The following is a 12,194-nucleotide window of genomic DNA, read 5'->3' as shown; positions in this document are numbered from 1 at the left end:
TGGCTGATTTACACTGGCAAATGAGAGAATTCATATTTTCTATATATTTTGGCTTAACATCTATATTGTGACATATAACCACGGCCAATTTCAGGCTGGAACCAAGTGAAAAGAAACAAGACTGACCCAAAAAATATAATGGAGAGGCCAAAAAAAACGGTGACTTTTAAGTCATTGAGAACACTGCCATCTCTAGGCATTGTGGGTGCTGCAAATATATGCAAAAATTAACATAGGCCTGTGCAGAGTGCTGGTACTGTGAAGGGCACTGAAAATAAATCATCCTTCCAGGTGAGGAGAGACAACCGCATACTGACCTGTGCATGCTCAGGAAGGTAGAGAAGGTGTTACTCATAGGAAAATGAGACAAAAGCAAGCCACAGAGCCAACAGACTGGGGAAGGGTACTCATGACACCTGTCAATTTTTAAGCTCTGGAATCGTCTAGTTGGTGGGACTGTCTTGCATGACAGCTATTCCATAAAGGAAAGCTCATGAAATCTACTCCAGAGCAGACAGAGCTAATCAGTACATTGTGGCTTTAACTGATTTGGCACAGCTGAAATCCCTGGAAGTAAGACATAATAAAGGCAAGGCAGCAACAAAGCCCCATGTATCACACACTGTTAGCAGCCAGTCTAAGGAATCATTCAGAGACTAATGGCAGGGGTGTCAGCCCTGCCCTGGCCAGCACATGCCAGAGGATATGGCAGGCTGGGCACGATTACTGCTCCTCTGATTTGAGTCAGATTGAACCTCCTGCCAACTAACTCTTGGTGACAGCTGAAGTCTGTGTATTGTTTGGCTCAGAGCCCAGTGACCAATAACCCCCAAGTCAGAGACCAAGCATAGCTGAGCCATTAAACCAGAGTATCAGTTGAACCTCTTTTCCCTGCATATCCTTTCTCTCTGTAGTCTACAAACCTCAAGGGAGATGGGACGCCTGGGTTCTTGCCACTTTGTATATACCACAGTATCATACAATTCCAAGAAAGAGGGAAAATTGAAACACATTATGAACTAGAGAGGTCACAGTCTAGAGAGACTTTAACCTTCCTGTGTCTGGACTAAAGCCTGCACATCTAACAAGACATGGATAGTGTCCCTTGTGTGCTTATGGCCCTTCTCTGCCCACAAACCTGTTATGTTTTGTAACATGACTTGTTCTCATTCAGCTGTCCCCCTCAGCATGCCACTGTGCTTCCCTCCTGGCTCACAGCTCAGTGAAAAAGAAATTAGAAAACTTTTGATCACTCCCAAACAGCAGATGCGCACTTCTACAAACAGAATCAGTTCATCTAAAAATAAAATTGAAAGCAAATTCAAACACTTCTGGTGGTCACAGTTTTTAATCATAAGATGATGATCTGATCACCTGTCTATTCTGACCTCAGAATGTCAAAGAATGTCACAAAATCTAGGAAATCCTTGTGCTATCAGTATTCTAACAGGAGGAAAATATGGTACCTGACTCCCTGATCATAAGATACTTACAGTTATCTTCAAGACAGCTTAACATAAACCTAATAAATTCACTGCATGAGCTTCTGCTTTAAGATCTTCACCAAAGTAAATAGGGACCATAATAATGGGTCTGAGTGTTTTTGTCTCCAGTTGTTGCACAGCTACCTACCCAGTATGATTGTAGCTCATTCAAGTTCAGTTGTGGCTGTACTACAGTTGTATTTATTCTGGTCTCACTTCTCCCACCATCACCCATAAATACAGTCAATGAGTGGCGCTTGAAAGGCACTGACATGCAGAATGATGGGCTTGCACCTACTGTTACACTTTGCCATACTCAGGAGCCTGCTATTTTTCCTTCCAGTGCACAGAGTGCCCATTTTCTTAATAACATGCCAGCATTCTTGGCTTGCATGTTGTATTTCTTGGTTCAGTTTTACTCATTTCTTTGTTAGTAGTAGAAACTTCACAAATAAATGAAGCCCTCGCCTGTGCTTTAACCACCAGACTGTACTCCTCCCACATGGCACTTAGGGAGGAATGGAAGCAGGAACAAGCCAAGCCACAGAAGGCTCAGTTTACCTTGCTACAGATCGATATGTACAGCAGCTTTTTCTATCAAGCCAACTTCTCTACCACAAATGGACCAACTTCAGTGAAAAACAGCATTTTCACCTTCATTCTCCGGGGTAAGAAGGAGAGGATACCTCTACTGATGGTCAAATTTCTGTAGGAATGACCCTACTGATGGACCCTACTGTAGCAGCTGGATGAGTCTTGTCTTTCATCAGCCCCAGCCCATCCTCCATGTTGGTGCAATGGTTTCCTGAGGAAGGAAGGAGTTCTGAGAGTTTTCAGATTTACCTTTTAACCCACGATTATTTTATAGTCAACTCATGATTACCTTTATGAAGCTTGTTGGGATTGTGAATAGATCAGGCCATCAGATCAGAAGCACAGAGGCTGGAGCTAAAAGATTTGTATTTATGTTTGTCTGGAGCTGTAAAATGTGGGTTTTTCCAATGGGACAGGACTATGCTAAGTATGTCTGTACTCCAGGATGTTAATGATCCTTCTTCCATTAGTCTCCTGACATATGGTCTTGTGTCTTAATATATATAGTTTGTATTTTCCACATTTATTTTACCTGGCTTGTCTAGTCTCATTACAGCAAATAATCAAGGGTAAACTGTCTTGAGTTGTGCTAAAATATGAAACAAGTACAGCATAAGTAGAAGATGATTGAAAAACTCCAGGATCAAATAGCTGCTGAAAGCTTTTTTAGCACAGGTATTCCTGAAGCAAATTGGAGATATGAGTAAAAGGCTTGGACTTCCCCTCTCCTCTGATCTATGCCAAAACATAAAGAAAAGTGGCCACTGAATTCCAGCCAGGTTAGTGCACTGGTGTTGTCGCTTAGGAATGGCACTCTCCAATTTAGTACTCCCACTAAAAAAAACCACGAGCTGCTTCCTCTCCTTACTCCATGTGGAGGTACAAGAGGCATCACGGGTTGAGACAAGAACACAGAATCATTGGGGCTGGAAAAGATCTCTGAGGCCGAGTCCAAACTTTGCCTACATTGTCCCCTAGAGCATGGTACTACGTGCTGTGTCCAGGTGTTTCTTGAGCACTTCCAGGGATGGTGACTCCAGGAATGGCTTGCTTATCTATGGCAAAGCCAGGAACTGAACACAAACTCTTCCTGTCCAAGCCTTAGTCACCAACTATACCTCTTGAGATACTTCAGAGATGCTTTTTCTGTTCCTATGGCAACATGAGGTCTCAATTCATATTTCCTCATACAAAGCCTGCCAGGAAAACAATACTACAAGTAAAGGCTACATAGCATGGCCCTTAATTTAATCAGGAGCTGTCAACATTTTTTATGTTTAATTTGGACATGATGGCTGTCATTCCTTAGCAGGGATCATGAATAGCCTTCAGGAACTGGCCCTCTGGAACAGCAAAAGAGATTATCTCATAGACCAAGAGGAAAAGGGCAAGACACAGATCTGAACCAAACAGGGTTAGCAAAGGCAATGGCAGGAGTGGATTCCATTTGTTTTTCCTTTATACAAACCCTTCTAAGGCATAATGTCCTTGCTGCATTTCCCTGCTCTTCTTCCTCCTGTTTCTATATGCCCAGTGAAGTCACTAGAAAAGTCATTATGAGGAGGCAGCCCTGCTTGGTGGCTAAACCTTTGGACAAGGAACAGTGGGCTCTATCCCAGCACAGCCATGAGCCTGATGCAAGACCTGGGCACCTCCTTTCAGTTCTCTGTCTCTTCATTTCCCTCCCCTTTCCCCCTCCACACATCTGGTTCCTTCATTTTGCTTGAAAACTCATCTAGACAGAGGCTGCTCTTAATGAGGTTGTGCACAAGGCAGGGCAGTACAACTGCAGGCTTGGATGTGGGTTTTAGGTGTGCTTTTAATATAAACAGTAATGATCTAAAACCCATCTGCACAAAGGTAATCTTTTGAAGGAAGGAGTTTCACTCCACAAATGTAGGACTGGGGACCCATAGGTGGGGAATGTAGAAGGTCCTGCCAATCTCTGAGAAATGAGGAAAGCTGGAGCAATGACTACTGCACAATTGGAGCATGAAGAACAATTCTCTCTTACACTTGGAGACAGCATCCTTCTGTTCCCTTCTTCCTTTTACCTTTTGCTTTAAAAATAACAATTGTGGCTTTTTGCTTTTTAATTGCCTCCTCTGCCCTCCTCCCTTCTGCTCTCTGTCTCTAGGTCATACTCATCTCGCCTCATGCTTGTACTTTTCCTAATATCTACCTCTCTGTCTTTGAGGTCTGCTTTCTCTGATCTCTCTATTCAACCCTCTCCAGCCCCACCATCTCCTCTCATTGTGAGTTTGCATTAATTGGAGAGAAAGCAATAATAAGAGCCCACCCACTACAGTTCTTTCCACAATGCCCAGAGGGATTTGTGTTTGAGGCATGTTTTGAAGATCATTGTAAATCAGGAAACAGCAAGATGGAGTGAAAGGAAACTGGAAAGAGCTCTCAGCTTATGAATGTATAATGCAAGAACACAGGCTCTCAGTCCAGTAAACTGGAGCCAACAGTTACTGGACCAAGTTCCTTGAGCAAAAAGTCATTATTATGACTAACCCATTCTGTATTTATAGAGAAGTAATGTTAGAAGACAAACAGTTCAAACAGTGCTCTTGCACTACATGTTCTTTGCTTTTTTCTGTATGTGGTCTTTTATTCCAGCATTAATTATGGTTATAAATCATTCCCAACCTGCTTTGGAATGATTTACACAAACTTCATGCTGTTGAAAACACAGAACACTTACACATACAAAATATAAAGCACTCAGCAACTCCAGGGGTAAAAAATACCATGTGCTGGGAATCAGACCCACAGAAGACTTAAGAAGGAGTTATCATTAAAACATTTCTGTGTCTGCTACCACAAATGGCTACAGGTACTTGTGCAGCACACAGAGCATAGTGGAGTGGGCAAAGTCGTCACTGACAGGTGTCTTTGAGAGGCACTTGAGCCAGAAAAAGTTTTGTTTTCACAAAGGACAAGATGTGGAGATGGAAGGGTCTTGGCAAGACTGAGTAGTGACCAGGATAGGGAAGGATTGTGCACACCTAACCGCTGCCTGTAACCACACAGGCCAGAAAGGATGAGGCCAAAAAAACTCAAAAGGGAGAAGAATGGATTATATTTCTTTTTTTGCTGCATTGAAACATATCAGCCCCACGAGGGGGAATGTTATGTGAACAACCAGGGGTGCACATTCCCTTGAGAGCCAAGGAATGTGGGGCCTCAGCAGGCAGGCCAGGTGCCAGACTGGGACAGAGCTAAATTCTTGCAGCCTCCTTACATTTTGTGGAGAGGTAGATTTAAAAAAAAGAAAAAAAAAAAGAAAAAAAAAAAGAAAGCACTTGTTAAAACTCACACAGTTTTCAGAGCAAATTTTTGTCCCGTTTCACTTTGGAAGTATCTTGAACAACCTCAGTGCTTCAAAGCTAAAGCTGCAAAAATTCCAGTCTCCCAGAAAATGCTCCTGTATTTAATAAGCTGTTTCGACTGAAATTCAAAGTGAAAGCAAAGATTTCTGTTGTCTAGCAGTAGAAAATATGACCTTGATCTGTAACCCCATATCTGACCAGACAGAAATGTGTACTCTGTTAAAATCTGCAGATTGCTCAGACACATTGGTATGAGAATAACTCTGGTTCCTCTGCAGTCAATAGCAGAAAATCTCATTATCTCTGATGGAAATACCTGTGACTAATTTTATTTGGAAACAAGGTGCTGGAGGATGGTGTCTGAGCACCAACATAACAAACCTGTAAGTTACATAGTGGCTCATCTACTGGGCAAAATAACTTCTAGTTCACTCTTTTCAACCATTCCACCACAAAATTAACCCTTGAAGTGCTCTGTATCCTAAGAACATGCTGCATGCTGACAAGGAGTTAAGCACAGAGCAACTGAAATACCATTAACATGAATGATGCTTATAATTGGCTTAGGGATGCCATGATTCCTGTGGTTCAGACTTCTTGAGTGACCTGGGTAAAATTTGGGTTGCTCCTGGGGACCGTGTCAAGATTCTCTGGTGTCTTGTCTCCAAGGACTTCAAGCATGGAACTGCACATAACCCTGTTAACTCCAGGAATCCTGGAATCAGGGGATCAGCCCTTTCTGCCATCACCACAGTGAGACATGGACTGAACCACTCCCTTTGGTGACCACTCTTTCCATCCTGGGGCACACAGAGAACAGACAAAAGGCACACAGATACAACAATAAATACTGCATCAAGACAGTGAATGTCTCCAGAGAATTTCTCTAAATAAAAAATGAAATCTAACCCCAGCAGAGATCCCTGACAGCTCTTGTCTTCTTTTAGTTTTGTTTTGCTTCCTTTAGCACAAACACAATCCATCATATGCCAAAATTCAAATCTGATGTAGACTTTGAAAAACTGCTCCCAGCTTGCTGTGGTACTCAAATGGCAGCCTGTCCTTTCCCATGCATTCTTGTTAATGTGTCTCATCACCAAAATTTCTTCACAATTAAATCCCAAACATTTAACAGTTAAAATGACAGAAGTGAACAGCTCTGACTGCAAAAGTATTAGTCCTCCCATTTCTGCCAGCACAGATAGGAACATGTGTGCCCTTTGCAGGCTGGAAAGTTCACGGCAAGTTTCCTAAATCCACCTGTTTTGATTATTCTGATTTGCATGGAGTAGGCCAGACAGTATAAATCAGAGGTTTAATTTCCACTTTCATTTCAGCACTTATTTTCCACTAATTACCCCATTTCCTGATTCATCTACAGCAAAGTGAGCAAAACAAAAACACTCCTGGAAATCTACAGAACAGTAGATAAAATAACAGGTTGATCAGTTTGCTAAGATGAAAAGGACTAGAGGGAATTTTCAAAGGACCAGATAATAAAAATTCTTATTTTTAAAGCAAACGCCTCAGTTATCCCAGGATTTAAAAACTCCTCAGAAGAACAGGTTTTATGTTTTTTATGGTTTTGGGGTTTTTTTATGGTTTTGGGGTTTTTTAATTTGTTTGGTTTTTGTTTTGTTTTTGGTTTGGTTTTTTTGTTTTTGAGGGGTTTTTTTTGTTTGTTTGTGTTTTTTGGTTTGGTTTGGTTTTGGTGTGTTTTTGTTTTTGTTTATAGGGTTGGTTTGTTGTTTTTTTTCACAGTCAGTATTACAATGAGTGCTGGTTATAAAATACGTTTTTCCCACCTTGGAAAGGACAATGATTCCCAAGGTTCCTGAATTTAAATCTAGACTTTCAAAGCTCCTGTGAAGCTCTTGTGGTCTCCTCAGTAGGGAAACAAACAAAGTACATCTGCAACCAAGTACTGCCAGAGATTTCAGACAATAGGGTAGAATAAGCCCAAAAAGACAGGCCAGTTTTAGCTCTTGTGTTTTTCTGCAGTGGTTTTGAAGTAAATGCAGTTCCTCAGTCTAAAGAGAGGCAAAATTCTCTGTTGAAAGCTCATGGCTTCTCTGGTTTGGGCTTTTTTTCTTGTAAAAGACCAGCTCACATACAGCCAAGAGATGAATGAAGTTTCCTCAGGTCCCACCTAACACTTCAAATGAAGGGCCATCTTCTCTCTCATGGACAGAATCATGAACATAAAAGGCACTGACAAATCACCTGCCATCAGATGGCTGTTTATCTCATAAAAACATTACTTTTTCCATTAAAGTGGCTTTCCTGATTAGACAATAGGACTAAATAATATCTTAGTTTGCATTGAATAACGATTATATGAAAAATAGAGCTCGTATCCTTAAAAAAAATTGTACTTCAAATTACTGAGCTTGGCTGCTGCAATAACTGAAGGACAATTGCAGGACAACTATTTCTGCAATGTCAGACAAGCTTTAAAATAAATGAAAATACAGAAGGAAGATTTCTGTTACTTACCAGCACACTGATTGTTTTCATCCAACTGGAAACCAAACCGGCAAATCAGAGGTCTTGTGACAGTAGGGTAGTTAGGAACAGGGCCTGGTGCTGGGGGCGGTGGATAAACATTGGAATAAGGACTCAGATACGGTGATCGATACACTGGGTTTGTTCGGGGGACACATAAATAGCCACCGTTCTGGTTGACACACACCATGTCTCCTCTGCAGGCCTCAGGAATAGTCCGGCATTCATCAATATCTGGAATGAAATTGCAAAAGTTAAGAGAGAGATTGCTCCTTAGTGGGACTTATAGAAAAAATATTTAACATGTTTTTCGCAAAACCTTGCAAAAAAATTGATATTCTCTATCAAACAGGCTAATCCTTCCCTGTGGAGTCTCACTTTGAAGTTAGATTGCACTAAAACAGGAAACATCCCATATATTCAACATATCCTATAGTCTACTTGTTTTACCTCACTATTAGAGGATAGAGGGAGAGGAAAAGGCCTGCTTTGCTACTCTATAGAAGTTTGATTTAAACACTGATTTACACATGGCTGCAGCATGCTACTGCCTGTTCCTGCTAGAGTGTCTGTCCAAACCACAACATCCAGATCAGGATTTCAAAAACTGGTGGTTTGGTCTGCCCAGCTGTGAAACTTGGATCCTGCTTTGGAAGTCTCGAGTTCCCTCCTGCAGAAAATGTAAGGGATGTTGGGATCTGGGGACACAGTTCAGGCCTCTTTCTTCTTTGATTGAGATTGCTGCTGAATTAAATTTAGGAAGATACAACTGGTTTAGCCAATCTGAGCATTGCCCTGGTTCTTGGGCGGCAGAGGCAGTAGACTATGGCAAGGCAAACAATCTGCTGCAGGTTTTTCCCTTTCTGTTTGAGTGAGTTTATTGTGTGTAGATGCTGCCCTAGAGACTGAATGCCTTTGATAAAAAGATGCTGCTGGGCAAAGTGCATATTTCCCTACACTGCCTCAGTTTACTTGGAGTTTCAATGCTGAGAATGAAAGACTTTGAGCCTGCAGGTGGAGACAGGCAGCAAAGACAATAAATCCTGAGTTTGAAGGAGAAAGAGAAGGAGGGCAAACAGCCCTCATCCTTTGGAAACTCAACTGACCTCCTACCAAAATGCATCATTATTGTTTGAGTAGCCCTGACAGCCTGTTAGTATCTCACCAATGTCAAAGATCAGTGCTGTGCAAAGACACACACGCACACACACACATTTATATATACACATATTTTTTGTATATACATATATACAAACACACATATTTGTCACACAGCAGGAACTTTTCAACTAAAACATACTAAGAGCAGCACAACGTTAACTCAATAACTTCAGGATTTCTGAACCCAAATTTAAATGTATTGATTTAATTAAAGTCCTACCTAAGCATTGCCCAGAGGCACGGTCCAGGTCAAACCCATTAGTGCATTGTTGCTAAAATGAAAGAAAAAAAATGACACTCAGTGACTGTGAAATGAGAGGTTTGCAGAGTCAAATACTCATCTGGATTATTATGATTAGTACAATTGTTCAGCACGATACAGTACATCAAAATAAAGTCCCTTCCCCAAAGGACAGTCATCAAGGCATGAACGTGGGCCTCAGCACTTGTCACAGCCCCTTGGGTCAGGAGTGGCATCCTCCCTCAGGCGGTGGCAGTGCCAGGCTGTTCCTCTTCCCAGGAGTCACCAATAAGCAATGTGTTAGGAGTTGTTAGCACAGAATCACAGCCTTGTAATTTGGGCCTTGTTTTTGCCAGAACAGGGAGGTTTCTCTCAAAGGTACTTGCTACATCTCTCACAGGCTCTGAAGCTCCAAAGGCAGCCCATTCAGCACACAACATGTTAGCCACTAACTGATCTGGAGCCACAGTTGAAACACAACAGGCTTAATAAAAATAAGGCTCATCCTTTACACCAAAACTTGTAATTTTTAGAGGACAGCACGTTTCAGGCATGCACGATTACTGGAAGCCTTGTCCCTTCCTATTCTGTGGTGCTGGTCATTATCAGGGCTGCAGCCTAGAGTCTTCAGCACCCCCTCAGTGACCCCAGCATTTCTAAACCAGTGGAAGTCATGGTGATGATGGTCTCAAAGCCTGTTAAAATGATTCCCTGCTCTTCCTAGTTTTTGACTGGGCCTCCAGCTATTTAGCAAGGGGCCAAGCAATTGACAAAAGCACAGGATCTTCCAGTAAATAGGCTGTATGAAGGAATGTAACCAGGAGATATCCAGGAAACAGGAACCACTGAACCAAGCAGAGGGCAGAGGCATTAAATTCAAGACTCTTCCTTTTTTGTTGTTTCTTAGTGATAAAGGCCCTTATTTTTGGACTTCATGGAAGAAATGAGTGGAAGAGTAAAGTACTTAGTTGATGTTTGGAAAAGCAGTAAATTGCAGATGGGAGAAAAGGGGTTAGAGGGGTGAGTCAGTGCAAGTGGGTCATTGCAGGAACTAGGGACAGGACATGAAGTGAAACACATGGTGCTGTTTGGACTGCACCTGCCACTTGCACATATGAATACACAAAAGCAATGCTAGAAGTGTCAGACATGTATGGAGGAATTCTGCCTTCATTTATTTTGGCATTCCTATATGTTTTGGTATTATGCTGTGGAAAGCCAAGATATTCTAATGGGAGAGTGTATAATCACCCTCATGTTTTAAAGAATGTATGTACTCTACCTTTTATTCTCCCTCTTGTGTATGGTACATACACAACTACACCTAGGTTAGCTGGAAAAGTTGAGATAGTTCTTAACAAAATTATTTTGTTTTGGACAATAAGTGATGATTCAGAATAACTGAAACTACTGTTGAACTGGTTTCAACAACTTTGTAGAACTTTATTCTAGAAAAGATTTCAGTATTGTCGAAATTACCACTTTCAGTATCTTAAGAGAGAACTCATTGGTGCCGTTTCAGCTTAAAGTTGCTTTTTGCTTAGACTTCAAAAATCAATTTAGGTTACAAGACTTTTTATAAAAATTATAATGGAAACAATACTTCTAAAATTAAATAAATAAACCCTTAAAGACATCTCAAAAATTCTCCATGGGCATGAAAAGCATTTCCCATACAGATCCAATACTCACAAAAATATCAATGAGCATGCCATGTGCAGGAAATTTTCAATGTAATAGAAGAAAAACAACTACATTTCAGAGACTTCTGGCATAGGTATTTAGAAACACAGCTCTGGACACTGAATGTATCTGGACAATCAACTAGAAACCCAAACAACATGCCTTTAGGAACAGTTTTTCCTGACTTAAAGTTAGTTGGAGTCCAAGCACACAAAGAACTAATGATTCTGCTATTTCAAGAACTGGGCTGCTTTACTTCCATCCACCCTCTTGAACAGAAATGGGTTTGGGCATAGGTGAAAATGAAAACTGGGACACAGTCATTCAGGATCACGGTCCAAAATTAAACTCTTAAGACATGATCCTGCTGTACACAGAAAATGTGTATTTATATGAATGAATTTTTCAAGTGTGGGTGTTTCCCACAATAGAACTGAATGGTGTCTGGTCTCATGGGATGTTTTTTCTTATTTCCTGTTCCAGAAGTGTTCAGTTTAGAGGCAGAATCAGGTTTTCAGTGAGGTCCAGATTTCTACAGGGATATTTTGCTGAGCTGGCAAGGATGAGTCAATAAGCTCAATCCATGTTCAACTCCAGAATCCTGCTGGCTCCAAGTTCTCCCTTCTAAACCCTTAGACCACACAACTTCCTTTTCATGTAAACCCCAGACCACAGAGCTTCCTATCCACCTGCTAGCCAGTTAAGTTTCATGCCATATAGCACTTCAGCACAAAACAGTCCATACATCTCTGCGTGCACCTCTCACCTGTGCTTTTCCAGGGCTTGAAAGGCAGACAGCCAGTGTGAAAGCAGTCAGTATCCTGTAATGTGCATAGAAAATAGGCTGAAAACCTTCCAATATCCAGGCTCATTACACAGAATTAAATACACATGGGAAAATTAATTTCTAGTGACCCTTTGGTGTATTCCAAAGTTTTGCTACCATGAATTTGGCCTCTGGAGAAGGAGTAATACAACTGTGGGCTAGATTCAGGTCTCAGAGTCAGAGACTCTGATGGTACTATGGTTTTATGCAACTGGGATTGAAACCAGACTGCACATGTTTGTGGACTAACCTAATTTTTATGACACCCCATGCAGCAACAGTTAAACGAACAAGTGTGCAATATTCTATAAAGCAGTTTTATCCCTATCTGACACCTTTCTTTTGGGAAAATGGAAGCTTTT

General features: G+C 41.3%; 1 protein-coding gene across 1 annotated transcript in view; it reads right to left on the bottom strand.

Annotated features, from left to right (window-relative positions):
* The window catches only part of FBLN5 (fibulin 5), a 42,118-nt gene that overhangs the window by 27,685 nt on the left and 2,239 nt on the right, over positions 1-12,194 (bottom strand). The window contains exons 2-4 of the mRNA XM_085061532.1: positions 11,773-11,827; positions 9,303-9,354; positions 7,913-8,155 (exon numbers count right to left, since the gene is read on the bottom strand). Of these exons, the coding sequence (XP_084917658.1) occupies positions 7,913-8,155; positions 9,303-9,354; positions 11,773-11,827 (350 nt within the window). The remainder of the gene's footprint in view (positions 1-7,912; positions 8,156-9,302; positions 9,355-11,772; positions 11,828-12,194) is intronic.

This window comes from Lichenostomus cassidix, chromosome 5 (genome assembly GCF_008360975.1).
Source record: "Lichenostomus cassidix isolate B80296 chromosome 5, HeHo_3.0, whole genome shotgun sequence".
In the NCBI taxonomy this organism is placed as follows: Eukaryota; Metazoa; Chordata; class Aves; order Passeriformes; family Meliphagidae; genus Lichenostomus; species Lichenostomus cassidix.
The sequence above is the reverse complement of the archived record's forward strand: the minus strand, read 5'-3'. Positions and strand labels throughout refer to the sequence as shown.